General features: G+C 38.8%; 1 protein-coding gene across 4 annotated transcripts in view; it reads left to right on the forward strand.

Annotated features, from left to right (window-relative positions):
• IARS1 (isoleucyl-tRNA synthetase 1) overlaps positions 1–24,154 on the forward strand; it is a 98,969-nt gene that overhangs the window by 68,815 nt on the left and 6,000 nt on the right. For 3 of the 4 annotated variants that reach the window (XM_036896842.2, XM_057498430.1, XM_057498429.1), the window contains 3 exons: positions 6,101–6,226; positions 9,727–9,870; positions 10,561–10,713. The exons of the other annotated variant lie outside the window; for it this stretch is intronic. In XM_036896842.2, the coding sequence (XP_036752737.2) occupies positions 6,101–6,226; positions 9,727–9,870; positions 10,561–10,713 (423 nt within the window). The remainder of the gene's footprint in view (positions 1–6,100; positions 6,227–9,726; positions 9,871–10,560; positions 10,714–24,154) is intronic. 4 annotated transcript variants of the gene reach the window in all.

Consider the following 24,154-nt stretch of genomic DNA (forward strand, 5'->3'; position numbering starts at 1 on the left):
ACTAGCCATGAACTAGCAGAAAGAGAAATCAGGAAAACAATTCCATTCACAATTGCACCTAAAAGAATAAAATATCTAGAAGTAAAACTAACCAAGTAAATGAAAGATCTACACTCTGAAAATTACAAGACACCCATGAGAGAAATTAAAGAAGATACCAATAAATGGAAACACATCTCATGCTCTTGACTAGGAAGAATTAATACTGCAAAAATGGCTCTCCTGTGTAAAGCAATCTACAGATTCAATGCAATCACTGTCAAAATACCAACAGCATTCTTCAACGAATCAGAACAAATAGTTCTAAAATTCATATGGAACCACAAAAGACCCTGAATTGCCAATGCAATCCTGAGAAAGTGGGGAGGATTACACTCCCCAACGTCAAGCTCTATGACAGAGCCACAGTAATCAAGACAATTTCGTACTGGCAGAACAGACCCACAGTCCAATGGAACAGACTAGAGAGCCCAGATATAAACGCAAGCATATATGGTCAATTGATAACATGATAAAGGAGCCATGGACAGACAATGGGGAAATGACAGCCTCTTCAACAGTTGGTGTTGGCAAAACTGGACAGCTACATGCAAGAGAATGAAACTGGATTATTGTCTAACTCCATACATGAAAGTAAACTCAAAGTGGATCAAGGACCTGAATGTAAGTCATAAAACCATATAACTCTTAGAAGAAAACATAGGCAAAAATCTCTTGAATATCAACATTGCATCTTTTTCCTGAATATGTCTCCTTGGGCAAGGGAAACAATGTCAAATGAAAATTGGACTACATCGTGCTAAAAAGCTTTTCTGTACAGCAAAGGACACCATCAGCAGCACAAAAAGGCATCTACAGTATGGGAGAATATGTTGTAAATGACATATCTGACAAGGGGTTAACATCCAAAATATATAAGGAACTCAGTGCCTCCACACCCAAAAATCAGTTAACCAGACAATTCTCCAAAGAAGAACTTCAGATGGCCAACAGCACATGAAAAGATGCTCCACACTGCTAATTATCAGGGAAATGAAAATTAAAACTACAATGAGGTATCACCTCACACCAGTTAGGATGGTCAACATAGAAAAGACTAGGAACAACAAATGATGGCGAGCATGCGGAGAAAGGAGAACCCTCCTACACTTCTGGTAGGAGTGTAAATTAGTTCAGCCATTGTGGAAAGGAATATGGAGGTTCCTCAAAAAACTCAAAATAGAAATACCATTTGACGCAGGAATTTGACTCCTAGGAATTTACCCTAAGAATTCAGGATCCCAGTTTCAAAATGACATATGCACCCCTATGTTTATCGCAGCAGCTTTTACCATACCCAAGAAATGGAAGCAACGTAAGTGTCTGTCAGATGAATAGATGAAGAAGATGTGATACATATACACAATGGAATATTATTCAGCCATAAGAAGAAAACAAATCCTCTCATTTGTAACAACATGGATGGAGCTAGAGGGTATTATGCTCAGCGAAATAATCCAGGCGGAGAAAGACAAGTACGAAATGATTTCACACATCTGTGGAGTATAAGAACAAAGCAAAAACTGAAGGAACAAAACAGCAGCAGACTCACAGAACCCAAGAATGGACTAACAGTTGCCAAAGGGAAAGGGACTGGGGGAGTTGCGTGGGAATGGAGGTAGAAGGGGAATAAGGGGCATTATGATTTGCACACATAATGTAGGGGGATACACAGGGAAGGCAGTATAGCACAGAGAAAAGTTAGTGACTCTAGCATCTTACTACACTGATGGACAGTGACTGTAATGGGGTATGTGGTGGGGATTTAATAATGGGGAGAATCTGGTAACCACAATGTTGCTCATGTAATTGTATATTAATGATACATACATACATACATACATAAATAAATAAATAAAATATGTTCAAGTAACCCAGAGGAAGTTTTGAAAGGAAAACAGCAGAAAATTGATTGAAAGACTTAAGCTTAACATCAATAATGACACTAAATATAAATGATCTGCATATACCTAATTAAGAGATTGGTAGAGTGATAAAAATTAAATTGTAAGAAAGTCTTCAAATACAATAATATTGGTATGTTCAAAAACAAATATATATATATATACATGCAAACATTTACCAAGGAAAGCAGGTTTAGTCAAAGTCTGTGTTCATTTCATTAAGGTAGCCTTCATCCTAAAGAAAATACCAATGACATTAAATAATTATACAAATGTCAGTTCACAAGGAAAACATTAGATCCTAAATGTATATGTCCCTAACAAAATTGATAGACCTTCAAGAACAATTGGAAAATCCATAATTATAATTTGAAGATTTAGTATAACTCTTAACAATTGATAGAACAGATCTTATCAACTTTTATGAAACACCTCACCCAACAGCAACAGAAAGCATATTCTGTCCAAGCTTCCACAGAAGATTTATCAAGATAGCTTATAGCCTGGGCCATAAAACAAACCTCGAAAATTTAAGAGTTGAAATCATATAGAGTATGTTCCCTGACGACAATAGAATCAAACTGTACATCAGTCATAAAAAGATATAAGCAAAATCTCTACACACTTGAAAACTAAACATATTTCTAAAAAATCCATAGGGAAGAAGTGTCAAAGAAAAAAGTACATAAAACTGATGAAAAGGAAAACAAAAAATATGGCATGCAGCTAACTTACATTTGTAAAGAATAACATTAGAATAGAAAGGTTTAAAATCAGTAATGTAAGGTCTAACCTCAGGAAGCTTAAAACACACACATAAAATTAATCCAAAGCAAGCAGAAAGAAGGAAAAAGGTAAGAGTAGAAATCAGTGCAATTGGAAATAGAGCAACGAAGAATATCATTGAAGCAAATATGAGGTCTTCAAAAAAAATTAAAATGAATAAACCTCTAGTGAGACTGATGTAGAACAAAAGAGGACACTAATTACCTATATCAGGAATGAAACAGGGTATCAGTACAGACTACAGAAATCAAGAAGCTAAGCAAATACTATGAAGAACTTTCCACACATAAATTTGACAACTTGGCTGATGTGAACAAACTTTTAAAAAGCACAAACTACCTCAACTCATCCAATATGAGATACATGTATATATAGCTATTGAGATTAAATTTGTAATTTAGGAACTCTAAAGAAAGTTTCATGGTCACTTAATAGTTGAGTCTAAGCTAACACTGTGTTGCACAATACAAATGTCCTCAAAGTGGTATACTACATACCAGGTAAAAGTAAATTTTTCTGCATCTCAAAAAATATTTTTAATGTTAAAAGCAAGTGTCAAGTTTCACAATTACACATTCAGTGGGGTAACATACGTGTATGATTTCACTTATTTGTGGAAGCAAACAAACAACAGAATCAGATTGAGAGATACAGGAAATAAGACTGTTGGTTACCAGCATGGTGAGGGCCTTTGGGGGTGGGCAAAACAGGTGATGGGTGACTAAAATATACGAACTTCCATTTATAAAATGAGTAAGTCATGGGATGTGTAAAGTATAGCACAGGGAGTGTAGTCAATATAATTTTATATGGTGACAGGTGATAACCAGACTTGTTGTGGGACATTTTGTAACGTAAGAATATCGTAATAATCACTATGATGTATACCTGAAACTAATATGACATTCTGTCATTTGTACTTCAGTTAAAAACAAAATATGTCACTACACATTGTTTATATATAGACATGTATGTATTGGAAATATGAAGACATGGACTTGAGAAACAGTTTGTAATTTTGTCATGCGAAAGGGAGGAGGTGAGTCTGGGGAGAAAAATGAAAGAGGTGACAATTAGAAAACAAAACTCAAGAAATCTCCAGACCCAAATAGTTTTGCTAGAGAATTCAACCAGACTTAATAAAAATTAACACCAATTCTACAAGATTGATCCAGAAAATAAGAGGAAAACTCCCCATCTCATTTTAAGGTATTACTAACACCAAAGCCGCATACCAACAGTACAAAAAAAGATAAACTGCAGACCACTATCCCTTATGAATATAAATAAAATTCTGACCAAGATATGAAATAGAATACAGCTATGTGTACAAGGAAAGGAGTTTTTTTCCAAGGATGCAAAGCTAGTTCAATATTAAAAACCCAGTATAAACAGCCAGCCATACTAACAGATTAGAAGATTACATGATAATACCAATTGTTACAGAAAAAGCATTTGATATAATTCAATACCTATTCCTGATTTTAAAAACTGTCAAAAAATAGAACTGTGTCAGCATTGTAATGAGCCTCTACAAAAACCTACAGGTAACATTAGACTTACTGGGAAGAGATTGAATGCTTTCTAATAAGGACCAAGTCAAGGATGCCTGTTCCCGTTACTCAGCATTGTACTTGAAGTTCTTGCCACTGGAATAAGGAAAGAAAAGAAAAAAGCATACAGATCAGAAGGGAAGAAATAAAACTGTTCCTATTTGAAGATGACATGGTTGTTTACATAGAAAACCCCAAAGAATCTACAGATGGAGGTGTGTCTTAGGACCCCTCCATTCGTTTGCCAACCAGCACCACAATCAGCTGTTCCCATTGGACTTTTGATGGTGCCTCAGATGATACATGGACCTCTGTTGCTTCAGGAGTTCAGTAATACGTGGCTTGGGGGTTGGTCTGTCATTGCTGGCACTGGCTGTCTCAGATGGGGACAATCAGGTGACCCTTTAGGAGTTGGTCAGATGAGCATTGGATGTGCACCAGTGCTACTAACAAAGCCAGGGTTGTGTGTCCTCTCCAGTCACAGGACAGCAGAGTGAGCAGTGATAAAACAGAGGAGCCCAGCTCCCCTGTCTGCTTTGTCTACTGTCCCCTTTCTGGGCCTCTGACCAAATGGCAAAAACCGCCCCCAACTCCAATTAAATTATTTTCCCAGGAATAGTTACAGATGCAGCCACAGTTTAATCATTGAGTTTAATATGATTTGATGTGATTTGTAATTTACTGTCTGGCTAAGAGCACCCATGGAAAAAACTACAAATGATTATTAAATTATTTTAAAGTATTTTTGGCTAGTTTATATACTTGTTGGGTTCAAACATTAATTATGGGGTTTTGTTTCCAAAGTAAAACCAATAAAATCATATTGCTCAGAAAAAGGAAAGAAATAAAAAAACTCATCAGAATTGCAGGATATAAGATAAGCATACACAAATCAATTTAATTTTTGTATACTAACAACACCTGGAGAGTGAAATACAAAATAAATAACATTTACAACTGCTCACAAAAAAGACACATGTAAATCTAAGAGAACATGTAAGGACTTTTATGCCAAAAACTACAAAATACCCATGGAAAAAAGTCAAGGATGTAAATAAGTGGAGAGAACATGTAAATGACATGTTTACAGAGTAGAAGATTCAACATATTAAACATGTCAGTTCTCGCCAAATTAACTCCCCAAGTTAAACTCAATTTCAGTCAAATCTCAGCAATATTTTTCTGTAGATATAAACAGAATTATTCTAAAATCTATCTGGAAAGAGAAAGGAAACAAAACAGATAAAACAATTTTGAAAAATAAGAACACAGTGGGAGAAGTCACTATAGCTAATTTCAAGACCTGTCTGAAGACTATGTGGCATGAGCAGAGACTAGAAACATAGATCAATGTCATATATAGAGAATGAGAAAAATAGATCCACTGAATGTGGCCAAATGAATTTTGAGGAAGGAACAAAAGCAGTTCAATTGAGTCTTCTCATTCTGTGTTGCTAGAGCAATTAGGTTTCTTATGCAAAAGAAGTCCTTGACCTAAGTCTTACATGTTTTACAAAAATTAACTCAAAATGGACCACAGACTTAAATGTAAAACTGTAAAACATTTAGAAAAATGATAGAAAATCTTCAGAATTCAGGACTAAGCAGAGTTTTTAAGACTTGATACCAAAAGCACAATACATAAAAGAAAAACTTACAAGAACTCTGAAAAGTCAGCAGTTAAAAAACAAATCCCATTAGAAAATAGGAAAAGACATGAACAGGAATTTACCAAATATACAGATGAGGTGTTGCCCTTGGCTTTTCATTCAAATTTTACTTTTTTCTTCAGTTTTACTTATTTCTGTGGCTTTTTAGTTGGAGTATTACTTCTGGAAAATCCAAAAGGTGATAATACATTGGACCTCTTAAGGCTGAAGAGTGTTGTTAGTGGAATTTTTGATATAAAAAATATGGAGCTGGCTGTCTTCCATGGTGAAACAGGTATGTGCAAAGTCAAAAGATACCCATGTCCTTGGTGGATCTGCAAAGATCTTAGTTTGATATCAATTATACTACATAGCCTTTGCCTTTGTCCTGATTCTGTGAGGCAGGGCCAGGCTCCTCAGAAGGGCCTGTCTGCACTGTCTCTTTGTGCCTCCCTACTGTGTGATATGGCAGAAAGAACATTGGCCTTAACAGGCAGTGGAAGTTCTAATCTCACCTTCTCACCTAATAGCCACGTGGTAGATGCAGAGATTTCCCTGGTGAGTTTTAACTTTCTTAAACGTAGAGCCTGCATTTTGTTAAATGCAGATTCTCAATAACATGCCTAAGTAAAATTTCAAAGAATCATAGGTACATTCTGTCCCACTGTCATGGGTTGAATTGTGACACACACACTCTGACCCACCTCAAAAAAAAAAAAAAGGTTTTATTTTGAAGTCCTTACCACCACTACCAACAAACGTGACCTTCCTTGGAAGCAGGGTCACTGCAGGTGTAAATCAGTTAAGATGAGATCATGCTGAAGTAGGTGAGCCCTCCTCCAATAAGACTGGTGTCTTTATTAGAAGAGGGACCAAGAGAGACTGGAATTAAGTAGCTGCAGGCCAAGAACACCAAAGGTTGCTAGGAGCCCCCAGAAGCTGGAAAAGGAAAGGAAGGATTTCCAACAGGCTTCAGGGAACATGACTACTAACACCTTGATTTCAGACTACTTACCTCCAGAACTATGAAACAGTTTAATGTTTTAACCCCTGCAGTTTGGGATTCTTATAGCAGCTGTAGGAAACTAATAAACTCACTTTACAAATCTGAATGCCCATTTCAGAGACTATTGAGTAGCTTTAAAGAGAAAATCTAATTGGACAATAAAGGAAAAACTGCCAAATTTACATGTTGCCAGATAAGCAAAAACTAGGAAAGTTTCAGGGAGTCAAATTGTTGTCAGGGATGCTGCACTGACATCGATGGGCCCACTTGTGGAAACCTTTGCATCTGATGAGGGCTGGATGAGGGAGGCAGACATGTTAGGAGAGACTGGAAGTGGACGTCTGGAGGAAGGTGGTTCATTGAGGATCTGAGAAATACCCTGACCAGGATCCAGCCAGAGATGCTGAGTAGAGGGTGGTGTGGTCCCTACCTGGAGTTGCTGTAGAAGTAGAGAACCCAGGCCCACAGGAGGCCCACATATCCAAGCCACGTCTAACACCGACAGGCCAGCAGAAGCAGGCCTGGAGATGCTCATGCACCTGGCCCAGGGGCTGAAAGAACACAGGAACTCTGACCCAACAAGTGGTAGCCATAAAAGCCAAGTGGTGCCTGGAACCCACACTGACTTTTGGAGCATAGTAGCTGTAACTAAACTACCTCCCAGCGCCTGTGCACCTTTCTCTGGTCATTCCTAAGCCAAACTAGGCCAGGCAGTGTTCTGGGAAACAGTTCTGGCTTAGCTAATTTGACTCAGCCATACCACCACAGTCCGCCCCTTATGATCGAGGCATCTACATAGCTCTGTAAACTATCTAACTTCTAGATTGGACTACCATAAATTTCAGACTGGACATTGTCAGGTACCCCTTGTACAACTGAAAACATGCTAACCCTGTTACCCACAGCTGGTTAGATAGTCACCTTACGCATCTTTGGGTGATGTTGATCTTATTTCCGCTTTGCTGTCCTTTTTAGTTAACTTATGCAAATATATTCTATGTTACACAGGAAAAAATAAGAACCAGTTAACATACACGAATACATTCTTAGATCTAAGAGGTCATAACTATTAAAATCTCAGTTCTGTAACTGATCACATGGTCAAAGCTTTCATCTGTCACATACTACATATGGGTCTCTGATTAAGAACAGGGGTCAGCAAACTTTTTCTCAGATCAGATAGTAAATATTTTAGGCTAAGAGATCTAACTGCCATTATGGTGCAAAAACAGACACAGTAACATTTTTTTACATAGGTAAAAAATGGGCAAGGCTGTGTTTCAGTAAAGCTTTATAAATGGCAGCCAGCTATAATCAGTCTGTTCCTGATTTAAAGCATGAAGGGCATCTCATTAGCCCTGCCAGGCATTGCCACCCAGGTGGTCCTGAAACTGAGTCTCCAAAGGGCCATTCCACTGTTTGCTAGACCAGCCGCATCATAATTTGGGGCATATGGTGTGGCCAGTGAATTCTGAACATGAGCGCTTTGCTGTACTTGGTTTGCTGAAAAATTAGTTCCTTGACCAGGAGCAGTGCTCTGTGAGATGCCATGTTGGTGAATTAGACATTGCTTAAGTCAGCGGATGGTGGGTTTGACAGAAGCATTGCAAGCAACAAAGACTAATCCCTATCCAAAAACGTGTCTGTTCCAATAAGAACAAGCCACCACCTTCTTCATGAAGAAAGTGGCCCAATAACCAGTCTGCTCTTGGGCAACCCACTCATATCCCTGGCAGGAATGTGCTATCAGAAGCTTAGTTGTGACACCTGTTGTTGGCAGATGGGATTCACTGTAGTGACTGTAGCAAAGTTGAAGTTGGAGGTTGTGTTGCTAAGCCCATATGTAAATGACTCCTGGCCAAGGACGGCCCCTTTGCACATTGATCCAGGTCCCTGTCCACTTCCACTCAGTCAACCATTAGCCCACTGCTCATGGAGCTGTGTGGAGCCCTTGGCCGTCTCTCCTGAGCAGGATGAACATCCAGCTCCTTGAACAAAAGTTATGCCGCCTGAGAGGATTCCCCGCCACCATCGTCCTGCAGGGTCAGCAGGGCTGTAGGGCCAAAGTCCCCTTCTGACGGTGCAGCATGGCGCAGAACCTCCACACAGCAGGCCTCAAGGGCAGTTTCTCTGTTCCCTGGTCCCTGGAGTTCCATGAAGCCACAGGTGTGGGTCAGCAGAGACCAGGTGGCCGAAGGCTGGGCAGGGGCTTCCAGCCACTTCCAGGCTGGGCATGGGTTTCATACATGCCATATCCACTCCCTGACCTTGGTCACACCCACCAGCAATCATTCATCTTGTTTGCATCCCTGAGCAATGTTTAATTTTATGTACTACGTGTGTTCTGTGTGTCCTGCTGTTTTCTACTGTGTTCATGTGTCAAATAACTTGTTACCTCTTGAATATAATTATTTTTTTTTAACATAAGGCTTTTTGTGGTGAAGTATAGGATTGTGCCATAGGAAATTTTAAGAATTATAGTATACAGGGATAGTACTGAAAGGAAAAAAGCTTTTAAGTTATAAATATTTTGCCATTTTGTAAAATTGAGATTTCCTACTATTTGCATTTCATTACAGCCTGATTTTATAGGAAAAGCAATGTCCTTTGATAAATAGAGAAGTGGAGACATCACTGTAATGATAATATATATATGATTATCATAATAATCATATATATATCCTATATATTATCATAGTCTGATAATTATATGGGAAAAAGTGAATAACTTCAGCTCTGAGCTGTCTACCCCTGAAAAAAATTATTTTTTTGTTTCATTATATTTTTAGAAATACAAAACCAAACCGACTTACTGAGTCTTCATGGAAAGACACTCTGTGTAACAGCAGGACCAGCTCCTGCTATGACAGACCGCCCAGGTGCTCTATTCTGCCAGTACATCAACCTGCAGCTCCTGAACTCAGACCCACAAGGTGTGTGCACTCCTGCAGCGAGCCTTCAGCAGGCAGCCAGTAGGGTGCCGACTGTTAAGGTTTCCTTTAATGTTTAACCTCCTGACTTGCATGGATTTTACAAGTCAGCTTCAACATAATGATTTAAGTGTAGACTCCCACACTGCTTTGGGGAGCACACATAGGCTTGTTTCCTTTGGTATGTTGATGTAGGAATGCCCTCATCCAATAACGTGGTCAGGAAATGAGATAAATTGTTTAGGTTAAAAATTACAGTTAAAGGAAGTTGAATTAAGTGTCAAAACATTTTGATTTGTTATTTTGCCTAATTTTTTTTCTTGGGAAATACTCTGAAAACTGTTGTACACACCCATGCCTTGATTAACAGACTAGAGAGTTATTTCTCCATTATGTTTTAGAGTCCTTACTGTACACATTTCTTCCTAATATCTTCAGGCTCTTCATTTGACTGATCACTGAGTGTCTCTTCCCCAGGCTACTGGGCTTTTATACCAGTTGGGCCCTGCCCCTTTCCTTCTGCAGTATCTGCAGCTATTTCTGCTGACTGTACAGCTGCCCCTCTGCCACTCCCATGCCCACTGCTGGCAGCTCTGACCTTTGGAGCTGTCTGCACTCATCTCCTCTGCTAGGGAACAAGCAGCTGGAGGGTGAACTCTCAGCATTCAGACCAGTTTGTTCTTTCTTCTGTAGAGTGTTTAAAGGGAACACTGGGCACTCTCCTGCTTGAAAACCCTCTTGGGCAGAATGGACTCACCTACCAAAGTCTTCTGTGTGAAGCAGCCAAGGTGTTTGGCCTTCGGAGCAGGAAGCTAAAGCTGTTTATGAATGAGGCTCAAATGGATGGTGAGGAAGTAACAAAAATGCTTAATTTCTTTACTTTTGTTTTCCTTTTCCCAAAAGTAGGTTTTGATACCATCAACCAATTGTAGATTGTATGTGAGGTAGGACTGTTTTTTTTTTTTCTCTTTCTCCAGAAGTTTTACCAGACTGTTAAAAAAAAACAATAAAAAGGATGGTTACTTTTTCCTTTGGAAACCATCTAAAAATTATATTGATATTTATTTAAGATACACAAGCTTCTAGGTAAATTAGTATGTTTGCCAATCCTAAAATTGTTCTCTTCCCCAAGAATCAAAATGATAAATGTTATAAAATGACAGCTTGAAGGAAGCTTGTAACTGACATTGTGCCCGCTCCTCTACACCTCATAAAGCATGCTTGCATGCTTTTTCTCAGTGAGAAAGAATGTAAAGCACTAGACCAACAGTTGACATTTTCCCCATCCAATAATCAAAACAGAGCCTCAGGACGATGGCTTACACAAGGCACAGCTGGTTGTCTGCAGGACGTATTTTCTCTCATACTCCATCCACTTCTGTGAATTCTGCTGTTGCGGCTGTTCTGAGAACTCTTTTGACATCTTAGCCCTCTCTTCTGAGTTTTGTTCTGTACTCCCTATTACTACAGATCAGACATGGAATCATTTCCCCAAAGCTTCCCTGGATAGGGTCTGTTTTTTCTGTTTATAGCTGACCTTGTCATTCCAATTCAAAACCTTTTACCATTCCGTCCTTTCAATTATACATCCTAACAGCCTGGGATTCATTGAACTTTCTGAATCAGGATTTGTGTCTTCCAGCACTGGTGAAAATTTGCCAGACAGTGTCTTTTCTAAAGTTACGTCTTGTCTTTGATTTTCTGCAGTTTTAATATGCTATGCCTGGGCATAGATTTCTGATATGAGGCATCCTTCATTTCTCTGACAGTGTTTTAATTTCTAGCATTTCTTTTTAATTCTTTACGTTTCCATCTTTCTGCACACATTGTCTGTCCTTTTGTGTTGTCCACTCTTTCCATTAGAGCCCTTCATACATTATTCCTGGTTATTTTAAAGTCCTTGTCTGGTAACTCCACAATCTCTCTGTATCTGTGTCTGGTTCTGATGCTTGCTTTGCCTCTTTCTACTGTGTTTAGCATTTTAGAATGCCTTGTAATTTTTTGTTGCTAGCTAGATATGATGTATTGGAAAAAGGATCTGAGGTGAACAGTGTGACTTATGTTTATCTGATGAGGAGTCACACTGTATTGCTTACACTAGCTGTAGGTGTCAGAGGCTAAAATTCCCTGTGTCCTTGTGTTTGTCTCCTCTGTTGTCTTTTAGTTGCCAAGGCGTTCCTTTTTATATATGGTCAGAACTTGGCCCATTCTTTCAGCTGTAGCCTCCTGTTATCACATAGGAGCTGGTGTGATTTCACAATAGAGTTGGAGGTCAGGGAGAGGCTGGAGGGGTACAGTTTGGTGGGTAGGTCTTGGTCTTTTGTGGCCCTGTGCCTCTGGGCTGTGGCCTTCATTGTGTTTCTCAACTCCTTAGGTGAGAAGGAAAGGCTGTAGGGGGCTAGAGTTTGTTACTTCCCTCCCTCTAGGTCAGTTAAGCGAGTTTTATTTATTTTTTAAAGTAATTACTGATAAGGAAGGACTAGTTTTGTTTCGTTTGTTGGGATATATTTTTCTGGAAGTCTAATACTTTTCTTGTCCCTTATTTCCTCTATTACTGACACCTTTTGTGTTTACCTGATTTTTTTGTAGTATACTGAGTGCACTGATTCTCTTCTCACTTCCTTTTGTGCATTTTTTAGCTATTAATATTTACCATGGGGATTACAGTTAACATCCAAAATTGATAACAGTATAGTTTGAATTGATACCAATTTGACTTTTAATAGCACACAGAAACTCTGTTTCTGTTTGCCTACATGCTGTGCTCTGTAGGCATAGCATACAGCTCTGCTCCATTTATATTCTTGTCAGAAACTACATCTTTATCTTTATACACTGTGTTCCCCAAAACATAAACTTTTGTTTTTTTTGTATTTTTCTTTTAAATCATGTAGAAACTAAAAACGAGTTACAAACCATAATGCAGGAACCATAGGTCTTTCAGTTGCTGTCTAGCATCCTTGCCTTTCAACTGAAGGATTCCCTTTACCATTTCTTGGAGGGCAGGTTGTGGAGACCAGCTCCACAAACCAGCTGAACCAGAGAGGAGGGGATGAGGGATTAAGGGAAATAGAGAAAGATGTAAGAAAGATATGAAAACAAAAGCTGGGATCAGGAGGTCCACTGACTGCTGGTGGCAGGCAAGTGATACAGTTTATTTTTTTAGCACAATTTATATGCACAGGCTTATAATGATGTCACTTCTGGACTGAGCTCATAGCGGGTGTTCTCACTTCCGCTTCCAGTGACATCACTTCCTGGTGTTCGGATCTGGTGATGTCACTTTTAGGGTGACATCACTTGGTGATATTGCCTCTGGCCCTCCACATCTTCCCCTTTTTCTTTATTAAAAATGTAGGTGGTAAATATGAGATCATAGAAAGTTTTCTGTTTAATATCCCATTTTTAACAGCCATTCCCTTACATTCCCATAGAAAAAGATAGAAAATAGCTTTTTCTTTAATTTCCCACAGTGAAAGAGAAAAGTGGGATCATGACCACAGCCTGGTTCTCAATCTGAGCCAAGCATGGGCAGCGAAGCAGCCATAGGAGAAGGAGGAGACCTCTCTCAGAGATGGTGAAGGTTCAGGCCTCTGCAAGGTCGGGGGGTGGTGAGGATCTGCGCCTCACCTCTCTTGACCCCAAATTGTCTCCTGTTGGCCCCTCTATGACTGTGACTGTTTTAGGTTGTTCCCCTCCAGAGGAATCTTACTTGTCTCTGTCTAACCAGCCATCCTCTGGGGCCAATCAGGGTGATGTGTGAGGCATGTGAGTGAGAGAGGAACGTTCTTCAAGGGGGTCAGTTTTCTGTCTCCTTGGTTGTTTATGCCTTCATGGCCTCCATGCCCAGCACCTGCCTTGGGGTTCCCTCGCCAGCCAGCGGAATCCTGGCTTTTGGACTACAGTAGACAACGAAAAATGCCCTCCCTGTTGTATGTGGCAGGGAGATTTAAAAAGGGTTTTGTTCAAGAAAGAAGAGAGAACAGAACCAGCAAACAGGAAGAAAGGTGAAAAGATTGGAAAACCTTCTTAAGATTGGAAAAACCTCAAGGGGCTGGGAGCTCTCCCCCCTCTTTCTTTAGTTGAAGCCATAGGTGATGTAGGTTCATTCGGTCTGCATGGATTCTTTTCTGGAGGGCTTGCCAGCTGATTGGATGGCAATGATGGCTAACATCACTAGGAACAGCTTATGAGGCATTAGAGTCAGATTCTCTTGTCTGACCATCTCTTCTCCCTCCTGAGTCAGCCTCTTGAGCTCTTCCCATGTCAGAGGATGGGCTCTCCATGTTTGTTGTGAAGTTGGATGTCAAATTTAGGAGTAATGAACTATAATAAAAGACTTACTTATGACAGTGGTTAAAGATCTGATGAGAGCTTACTATAAGACAGTTGATGTAAAGATATTTGGATATTTTTGTAACATAAAACATTCAGTAAAGTTCAGCATTCTTTTGACAGTGCTTTCTAGGTAATTAAGCAGGTAATTATGTCAAATAAATAAACCGAATTAGCTAAATATTTTCCCTAATGAGGAGAAAAAATTCCTCTGACATGTTCCAGGGGCCCTCTGGAAAATATCAGAGTTAACTAGAGGTGGAAGCACCTTTTTGAATTTGGTGTTGGGAAGTTGTCAAAAGAAAGTTTTTAAGGCACTTGCTTAAATAGAATTATAGGTTGTTATTAAATAATACTATTTAACCAGAATGATAATAAAAAGGTTTAAAGGCAAATATAGAAGATTACACAGTTGTTAACAACACTTAGCTTACGGTCCTTTTAATATTAAGATCTTATTTTCTTAAGCACCCAATAAACAGCTGTAACTGTTCTTAAGTACCTTCTTCTTTCAATACAATGCATTTCTATTTTTTATACTTTCTCTTACCAAAACACATTCTTTAGCATACAGAAATGTCTTCCTTATTATATTAAGTAGTTTTAATTATAACTTAAAACCATTAGGTACCTTAACTTTCAGTAAACACTGAAAAATAGGCCTTTGTAAGCTGTTAAACCAGCATTCCTCAGATTGATACATTTATGAACACATTTTATAATTTCTGGAAATGTGCCTTACAGCACAATTTCTCACTGAGCACAAAATATGTCATATACTTAGCAAAACTTTAAGAACTTCGGTTACCACAAAAATTCTGAGGCTGTTTGCAGATATACACACTATTATACATTAACACACTGTTATTATTAAGATGTTCATTTGCTACACTTTTTTACTCATCCTTAGCAACCATGTTAGATTACTCACAAAACTTCTACCAAACATTAGACAAAGTCAAACCTCTCTTTAAGCATCTTCTTGAAAGATTTAACAAGTAACAGCAACTTAAATGACTTTAAGTAAACAGGCAGCTGATACCTATAAGGACATGTCCATTTCAGTAAAACTTAAATTAGCATTAAAGCTTAATATCTTTTATTAGAACTTCTGGAAGTTTTAGAATGCCCAATTTTTACAAGCACTTGTCTGTAAATTAATTTTTATTAATATCATCTGGAGATAGAAAAATATTTTTCATTTACACATTTAGACATACAAACATGTAGATTGAGAGGTAATGACTACCATCAACATAAAAGAATACATTCACAGAAACATACAAAGATTTTTTAGTTACTAATGTCCAGTTGCAAAATGATGATGTAATTATGGGCTGTGCTATTGTCTGTTTGCTAAAGAGTAAGTTAAAGATGGAATCCATCCTACCTTCCACTGTGTAGTTTACGGCTGGGCCTGGATGCTAAATTAATTGCCCAGGTTGCAAATTACTAAAGAGAATGCAGTAGACTTGCAAAGGGAGAGAGCGGGAGATAAGGAGAGGTTGTTTTAGACTTCCCAAGGTCAGCTAGCACAGACTCCGAAGTCCGTAGGTGGATCCGCATCATCATCCTTCTCCCCCACCCCCATGACCCAGATTCTTTCTTGTTTCTCCTGAGTCAGTTCCTGCTCATACTCGGGAGGCAAAGATTCGTCACTCCCTGAGGCCGTGGATTTTACAGGCACCTCATAGCCAGTCACCGTTTGTTTAAGTTGTTCAGCCACAAAGTTCCCTTCAAGAGGTTTATCTGGCAACAGGTTTTTGGGGAGGGGTTCTAAACTTACTTTCACTAAATTGCACAAAGCACGTTTCCACAGAAAAGTCCCGAGGCTCGTGGAGAAGTGAAGCTCTGTTTAGGCTGCAGCCCCACTTCTTGCAAAGTCTGCTCAAAAGCAAAAGATTTTAACTGCCAGCTGCACACATTACTGCTGCAGGTGTGAAGCATAGCATTAAGCATATGTACAAAGAATGCTCGGTCTTTTGATCCAGACTGTCTCTTATTTATATCTTCAGGCATATATACAAAATACAGAATTTTTATGGTGGACCTGACAGTCCTTTGAACCTTGCTATCCCAAGTTTTACTCCTGATACTAATGCTCCCATACTATCCCCTGGACTTTATTAAGTCTGTACCATATCGACGTATTTCTGTTCTCCTATGGGAGGCTCCTCACTGAAATTGCCGGCCTTCTATGCGAGACCTGACCTTCCCAGGTCCCCTTTACTCTGTACTCAGGTCTCTGTTCGAGCACCACCTGCAGAGACCAGCTCCACAAACCAGCTGAACCTGAGAGGAGGGGATGAGGAGATTAAGGGAAACAGAGAAAGACATAAGAAAGATACGGAAACAAAAGCTGGGATCAGGAGGTCCACTGACTGCTGGTGGCAGACAAGTGACGCAGTTAATTTTTTTAGCACAATTTATATATACAGGCTCATAATGATGTCACTTCTGGACTGAGCTCATAGCGGGTGTTGTCACTTCTGCTTCCAGTGACATCACTTCCTGGTGTTTGGATCTGGTGATGCCACTTTTAGGGTGACATCACTTCCCAGGTGATAACACTTCCGGCCCTCCACAGCAGGTCTAGAAGTAATGAAACTCTCTCAGCTTTTGTTTGCTTGAGTATGCCTTAATCACTCAATTTTTGAAGAACAGTTTTGCCAGATGGAGAATTCTTGTCGGTAATTTTTTCTTTCAGCATTTAGAATATGCCTCCCCACTGCCTCTTTCCCATGGTCTCTGACTGGAAAATGGATGTTCATCTTGAGTATCCCTGGTGTCTTGCTTCTTTCTTGCTGCTTTCAAGAGTTAGTTGTTATTTCTTCAAATACTCTTTCTATTCTTTTCTTTTCTTCTCCTTTTTCAGACTCAGTAACGTGTCCCACTGGTCCCTTAGGCTCTGTTCACTTCTCTTCTTCTTTATGCTCCTTCACTCTAGATTATTTCAGATGTCCTGTCTTCAAGTTCACTGATGCTTCTGCCTGATCAAATATGCCATTAAGCCCCTGTAATTACTTTTTTAATTTCAGGTTTTGTGCTTTTCAGCTCCAGAATTTCTATTTGGTTCTTTTATGGTTCCTTTTTACTGGTATTCGGATTTTGTTCATCCATTGTCTTCTTGGTTTCCTTTGGTTCTTTGTCTTCTGGTTGCCATTTATCTATTATTTTCCATGTAAGACAGTTGATTTATAGCCTTATGTCTGTTAAGTTCAAGTTTTTTATGCTTCCTCAGGGACAGATTCTCAGTTAATTTGAATTAACTAATTAGTGAAAGGACAGTACCTTCCTCTATCTTTGGATGCCTTTAATTTTTGTTTTTACTGTTAAAAACTAGACATTGGAATACTATAATGCAGTAACCCTGGAAATCAGGGTCTCTCCCTCCCTACAGTTTGCTGTTTTTGATTGTTGAAGGCTGAAACTGTCCATTTGTTTTATGACTTTTCCAAACTGTTTTTGCAAAGACTTAATTTCTGGTTATGTTTAGTCACTGAAGTCTCTATTCATTTACTTTGTGAACAGCTACTGTTTTTTGGTGTTTTTTTAAATTAGAGATATCATTGATATACAATCTAATGTTGGTTTCAATTATACAACACAGTGGTTCAACAGTTACCCATATTATTAAATGCCCACCCCTTCTAGCACGGTCACTATCTATTAACATAGTAAGATGTTACAGGATCATTAACTTTATTCTGTGTTCTGTAGTACCATCCCCGAGACCAACTTAAATTGTGATTGTGAATTATTGTGCCCATTTGTCCCCTTCCCCGTCGCTCCCCTCATTCCCAACCACCACCACACTTTGGTAGCCATGAGTCCCTTCTCAGTATCTGTGAGTCTACTGCTATTTTGTTCGTTCTGTTTTGCTTTGTTTTTATACTCCACAAAGAAGTGAAATCATACGGTTTTTCTTTCTCCACCTGGCTTATTTCACTGAGCATAATACCCTCTAGATCAGTCCATGTTGTTGCAAATGGCAGGATTTCTTTTCTTTTTATGGCTGAATAGTATTCCATTGTGTACATGTACATCTTTTTTATCCATTCATCTATTGATGGACACTTAGGTTGCTTCCAGTTCTTGGCTATTTCAAATAGTGAGGCAATAACCATAGGCATGCATATGTCTTTTTGAATCAGGGACTTTGTTTTTTTCAGATAAATTTTCTAGGAGTGGAATTACTGGGGTCTAATAGTATTTCTATTTTTAGTTCTTTGAGGAACCTCCATACTGCTTTCCACAACAGTTACACCAATTTACATTCCCACCAACACATGTAGGAGGGTTCCTATTTCTCTGCACCCTCACCAGCATTTGTTACTTCTTGTCTTTTGGATAGTGGCCATCCTAACTGTTGTGAGGTAATATCTCATTGTGGCTTTAATTTGCATTTCTCTGATGATTAGCCATGTGGAGCATCTTTTCATGTACCTGGTGGCCATTTGTATTTCTTCTTTGGAGAAGTGTCTCTTCAGGTGTTCCACCATTTTCTAATAGGGTTATTTATTTTATGGATATTGAGGTGTAAGAGTTCTTTATATATTTTGGTTGTTAACCCCTTATCAGATGAGTCATTTAGGAATACATCTCCCATACTGTATGGTGCCTTTTTGTTCTGCTGATGGTGTCCTTTGCTTTATAGAAGCTTTTTATTTTGACGTAGTCCCATTTGTTCGTTTTGTATTTTGTTTCCCTTACCTGGGAGGTGTGTCCAAGAAGAAGTTGCTCATGTTTATATTCAGACATTTTTTTTTTTTTTTTTTTTTTTTTTGAGAGAAATATCCAATTTATTTGCATCATAAAGCTCATGGGCAGGAATTCAAAACAAAGGTTCATCATGTCTGAAGTCTGGAAAAGGCCAAGGCACATCTGGAGAACTATGCATGGCTTATTAAGCAAATTAAAGAAATAAAATTAAGTAAGTTTTATTATGAAAATTTCAAGCATACTGAAAAGTGAATTGTACAATGAATTGTATATTCGTATCTATATTCTACTATCAACATTTTATACTTGGTATATCATATGTCTATCCATATATCCATCCCTCTATATGATCCCATTTTTAATCAACTAAAAAATATTTACTGAAAAAAAGACTAGCAAGATGTATTTCAAATATTAATACTAATAATACTGGATAGAGGTATTATGGACAATTTTATCACCTTTTTTGTTTATCTGTACTTAAAAAAAACTCTTACAATAAAAATATATTTTATATATATTTTATATATAATTTTATAATAAGGAAAATACATTTTAAAATTATTTTAAATTATATAAAAATTAAAATTATTTAGTCTGGTGGCAACATGAAGATTGGACTGGAGGAGATAAGCGTAGAAGCAGAGAGAAACTGTAGAAGGTTGTTGGAGTAATTTAAAAGATAGATGACAGGCACTCAAATAGAGAAGATAGAAAATAAATGGATGGATATAGAGATATTTTAGAAAACAGTATCAACATGGGTTGGTAATCTAAGAAGACTGAAGAACTGAAGAGGAGCCTTAGTTCTCTGGCTGTGCAGCTGGATGGGAAGTGAGAGCATTCACTAATGTAAGTCAATGATGGAGGGCAGTGAGTCTTGGAAGGGAGATGAGGAGTTTAAATATGCTGATTTTGAGGGGGGCTCAGGGGTTGTTGCTCATCAAAGTCTTAACATTTAACACTGGTTAACAAATATTAAGTATTTTCAATATGGCAGTCACTGTGCATTATCTTAAACTTCCCAATGACCACATAAAATCATCATTCATGCTACAGATGAGAAAACCCAAGTTTCCAAAAGCTTAAGAAACTTGCCCAATATCACAGTGCTAGTAAGTGGCTGGACCAGGATTCAAACTCTGGTCTCTAACATTGGAGCCAATGTTTTACTTAAAATCTTCTCCTATGTAGACTTGGGAGTTATCAGCCAGAAAATACAGGACACTGGCAGGAATCTGAAAGAAGAGCTGGGAGGCTACCAAAGAAAGTCAAGCCTTGGCTCCCAACAACCAAATTCAGTAAAGGGTACTGTCATTCATACAGTCCCTACAGAGGTTGACATGCCCTCAAGGAGTTCGCATTCCTTGGGGAGACAACCAACTGGGAATCCAAAATCTTCTGTACCACTCATGGGTAATTGCGACCTGTGACTATGCTTGTTCAGAGATTTACTTTTCCTTCTTGCTGCTTTATACTGCTTTGCAAAGAATCCAAAGAAGAAATATTTATGTTCCTTTAGCTTTGTTAGTAGCAGTGGACTTTGCAATCAGACTTGGATTCAGATCTTGATTCCATCTCTATTTGTGTGGCCTTTGGCAAGTTATAATAACCTCTTGGAATCTAAATTTTCTCATTTGTGAAGTGAGGCTAATGTAAACCTAAGTATTGTTCTGAGGATCATAGGAGCTAAGATGTGAATTACTTAATTTGGCAACTATTATGGTTATTTTTATTTGGGAATTAGGAATGGGGGATTGCATTTTTACATATGGTTACCCAGAAAAACTGGTCAGCACTCTGAATCTACTGTCTATGCTGTTGTGGGTATCCAGAAAGCATTTTTGTATTTCTAGGTAATCTTCTTTACACTCATTTCCATGTATTTTTCTTGATTGTTCTGCCACTGGCAAAGAAATTCCCCTAATCCTATATAGCTTTTATCAGTAAGAAACTTAATGCTATACAGCTGTACAGAAAATGGTAATTGCTCTTAGTACTTTGCAGAGCACATCAACTTTCCCAAAATACTTTCACAACCATTATCTTAATGAAGCCCCACAGAAACGTTGAGGCTAACATACTATCACACATGCTTTCTGGAACATGGGAGGGTATGAATAATAAATGAAGAATGCCAGTAATTCCACTACCCAGATCAGGATTACACAGGGGAAATGACTTATCTAAGGTCATGTGGTAAATTACAGAAAACGCCAATACTGGAAACAAGATCTCTTGGCCCCTAGGTATGGTCTGTTTACTGGGCTATTTCCATTCACACTACCATCCCTTTTCAACTTCTAGCCTCCCAGTCTTCTGTTTGCCACACCAAAACTCCCTACAAAAGGACAATTTTACCAGAAACTGCCATAGTGTCACTGATCCATGCAATGGAAAAGATCCAGTCCTTGTGTCCATCATCTCCCACACACACAGGATCTAGTGTAGGCAGCCGGTAGATGGCAAGACTGTTGGGGTTGTCTCCTCCAGTGGCTAAGAGTGTTCTAGAGGGATTCAGCTCAATGGCATGGATATCACAGCCCTGCTGGGTCACACCTCCAGGCTCCCGGTCCTTCAGAATGGGGATCTTGGTAATCTGACTTGTCTGGACATCCACTACAAATAGCGTGTTGCATTTTGTGCCACACACCACTTGCCTATGATTCAGCCACTGAGATGCAAACACTTTATTAAGGGTCCCAAGGTGAAACTCTCTCTCCTTCAGGAGACTGGGAAGTTGCTGTGCTGCATAACAACGCAACACTCGAGAGTAGGTGGTTTCATTCTGTAGCCTGACTTCTCGGTTCTTCAGGTAGTACACTAAGGATCTCTTCACTGGGGGGAGTTTTTTCCTTTTTTGAAGTGAGTGATTCCAGCCAAACTGCGGGCCCTGCGCATCGCTCCCAGCTCCCGGCGAGGCGGGCGCTTTCCGCTTCCTGCTAACTGCTTTCCGGGCCATAGTGGGCAGCGCCGGCGCGGCCCCGTAGCCACATGGGGCGGGGGGAGCGAGGGGTAGTAGGTCGGCGGATCATATACTGGGCCCCGGGGCCGCGCACCTTAGTGCGCCAGTTCCGGAAAATGGCCCGGACCCGGGGAGGTGGACAGAGGGAAGAAGGGTGGGAGGATCGGGGTCGGGAAAGGGAAAGGGAGAGGGGAAGAGGAGGTAAGAACCAGAAGCTTTCTATATTCAGACATTTTTGTCTATTTTCTTCTAAGACTTTTATGGTTTCATGACTTACTTTAGGTATTTGATCCATTTCAAGCTTACTTGTCATCCCTTACATGTCATCATCCAGTTTTTCCAACACCAGTTATTGAAAAGGCTGTCTCTTCCCCATTGTGCATTCATGGATCCTTTATTTTATATTAATTGACTATAAATGCATGGGTTTATGTCTGGCCTCTCCATTGGTGTATGGGTCTGGTCTTGTGCCAGTACCAAATTGTCTTGATTACTGTGGCTTTGTAGTAGAGCTTGAAGTCAGGGAACGACTCCCCCAGCTTTGTTCTGCCTTCTCAGGATTGCTTTGGCTATTCAGGGTCTTTGGTGGTTCCATGTGAATTTCAGAACTATTTGTTTTAGTTCATTGAAGAATGCTTTTGGTATTTTTATAGAGATGGCACTGTAAATTGCTTTGGGCAGGATGGCCATTTTGACAGTATTAATTCTTCCTAACCATGAGTATGGATGTATTTCCATTTATTGGTGTCTTCTTTAATTTCTCTCATGAGACTCTTACAGTTTTCAGAATAAAGGACTTTCATCTCCTTGATTACGTTTATTCCTGGGTATTTTGTTCTTTCTGATGCAAATGTAAATGGACTTGTTTTCCTGATTTCTCTTTCTGCCAGTTTGTTGTTAGTATATAGGAATGCAACTAGTCTCTGTGTATTAATTTTGTATCCTGCAACTTTGCTGAATTCAGTTATTCTAATAGATTTTGGTGGTCTTTAGAGTTTCTATGTATAATATCATGTCATCTGCAAATGATGACAGCTTAACTTCTTCCTTACCAATTTGGATTCCTTTTATCTCTTTGTGTTGTCTGATTCCCATGGCTAGGACCTCCAGTACTATGTTGAATAAAAGTGGTGAGAGTGGGCATCCTGGTCTTGTTCCCAATCTTAGAGGAAAAGCTTTCAGCTTTTCAGTGCTAAATATGATGTTGACTGTGGATTTGTCATATATGGCCTTTATTATGTTGAGGTCCTTGCCCTCTATACCCATTTTGTTGAGAGTTTTTATCATGGATGGATGTTGAATTTTGTCAAATGCTTTTTCAGCATCTGTTGAGATGATCATGTTATTTTTGCTAATGTGATGAATGATACTGATTGGTTTATGAATATGGTACCATCCTTGCATCCCTGGAATAAATGCCACTTGATTATGATGGATGATCTTTTTGATGTATTTTTTAATTCAGTTTGCTATTATTTTGTTGAGGATATATGCACCTGTGTTCCATCAGAGATATTGGTCTATAATTTTCTTTTTTTCTTGTATCTTTGTCTGGTTTTGGTATTAGTGATACTGCCTTCATAGAATGAGTTTGGAAGTATTCCCTCCTCTTCTACTTTTTGGAAAACTTTAAGATGAATGGGTATTAGGTCTTAACTAAATGTTTGATAAAATTCAGCTCTGCAGCCATCTGTACCTGGACTTTGTTTTTAGGTAGTTTTTTGATAAGAGTTTAATTTCATTGCTAGTAATTGGTCTGCTCAGATTTTCTGTTTCTTCCTGGGTCAGTCTTGGAAGGTTGTATTTGTCTAGGAACTTGTCCATTTCTTCTAGGTTGTCCAGTTTATTGGCATATTTTTCACAATATTTGCTAATAATTCTTTGTATTTCTGTGGTGTCCACTGTGATTATTCCTTTTTCGCTTCTGATTTTGTTTGTGTGTACACTCATTTTTTCTTGATAAGTCTGGCTAGGGTTTATCTATTTTGTTTATCTTCTCAAAGAACCAGCTCCTAGTTTCATTGATATTTTTTCTGCTGTTTTATTCTTCTCTATTTTATTTCTGCTGTGATCTTTATTATGTCCTCCTTCTACTAACTTTGGGCTTCATTTGTTCTTGTGTGTCTTTTTATAGTTTTGTTCTTTGTGATTTTAGACTGTATTTGGGATTGTTCTTGTTTCTTGAGGTAAGCCTGTACTGCTATGTACTTTCCTCTTAGAACCACCTTCCCCACAGGTTTTGGGCTGTTGAGTTGTTTTCATTTG

This window comes from Manis pentadactyla, chromosome 3 (assembly GCF_030020395.1).
Source record: "Manis pentadactyla isolate mManPen7 chromosome 3, mManPen7.hap1, whole genome shotgun sequence".
Taxonomy (NCBI): Eukaryota; Metazoa; Chordata; class Mammalia; order Pholidota; family Manidae; genus Manis; species Manis pentadactyla.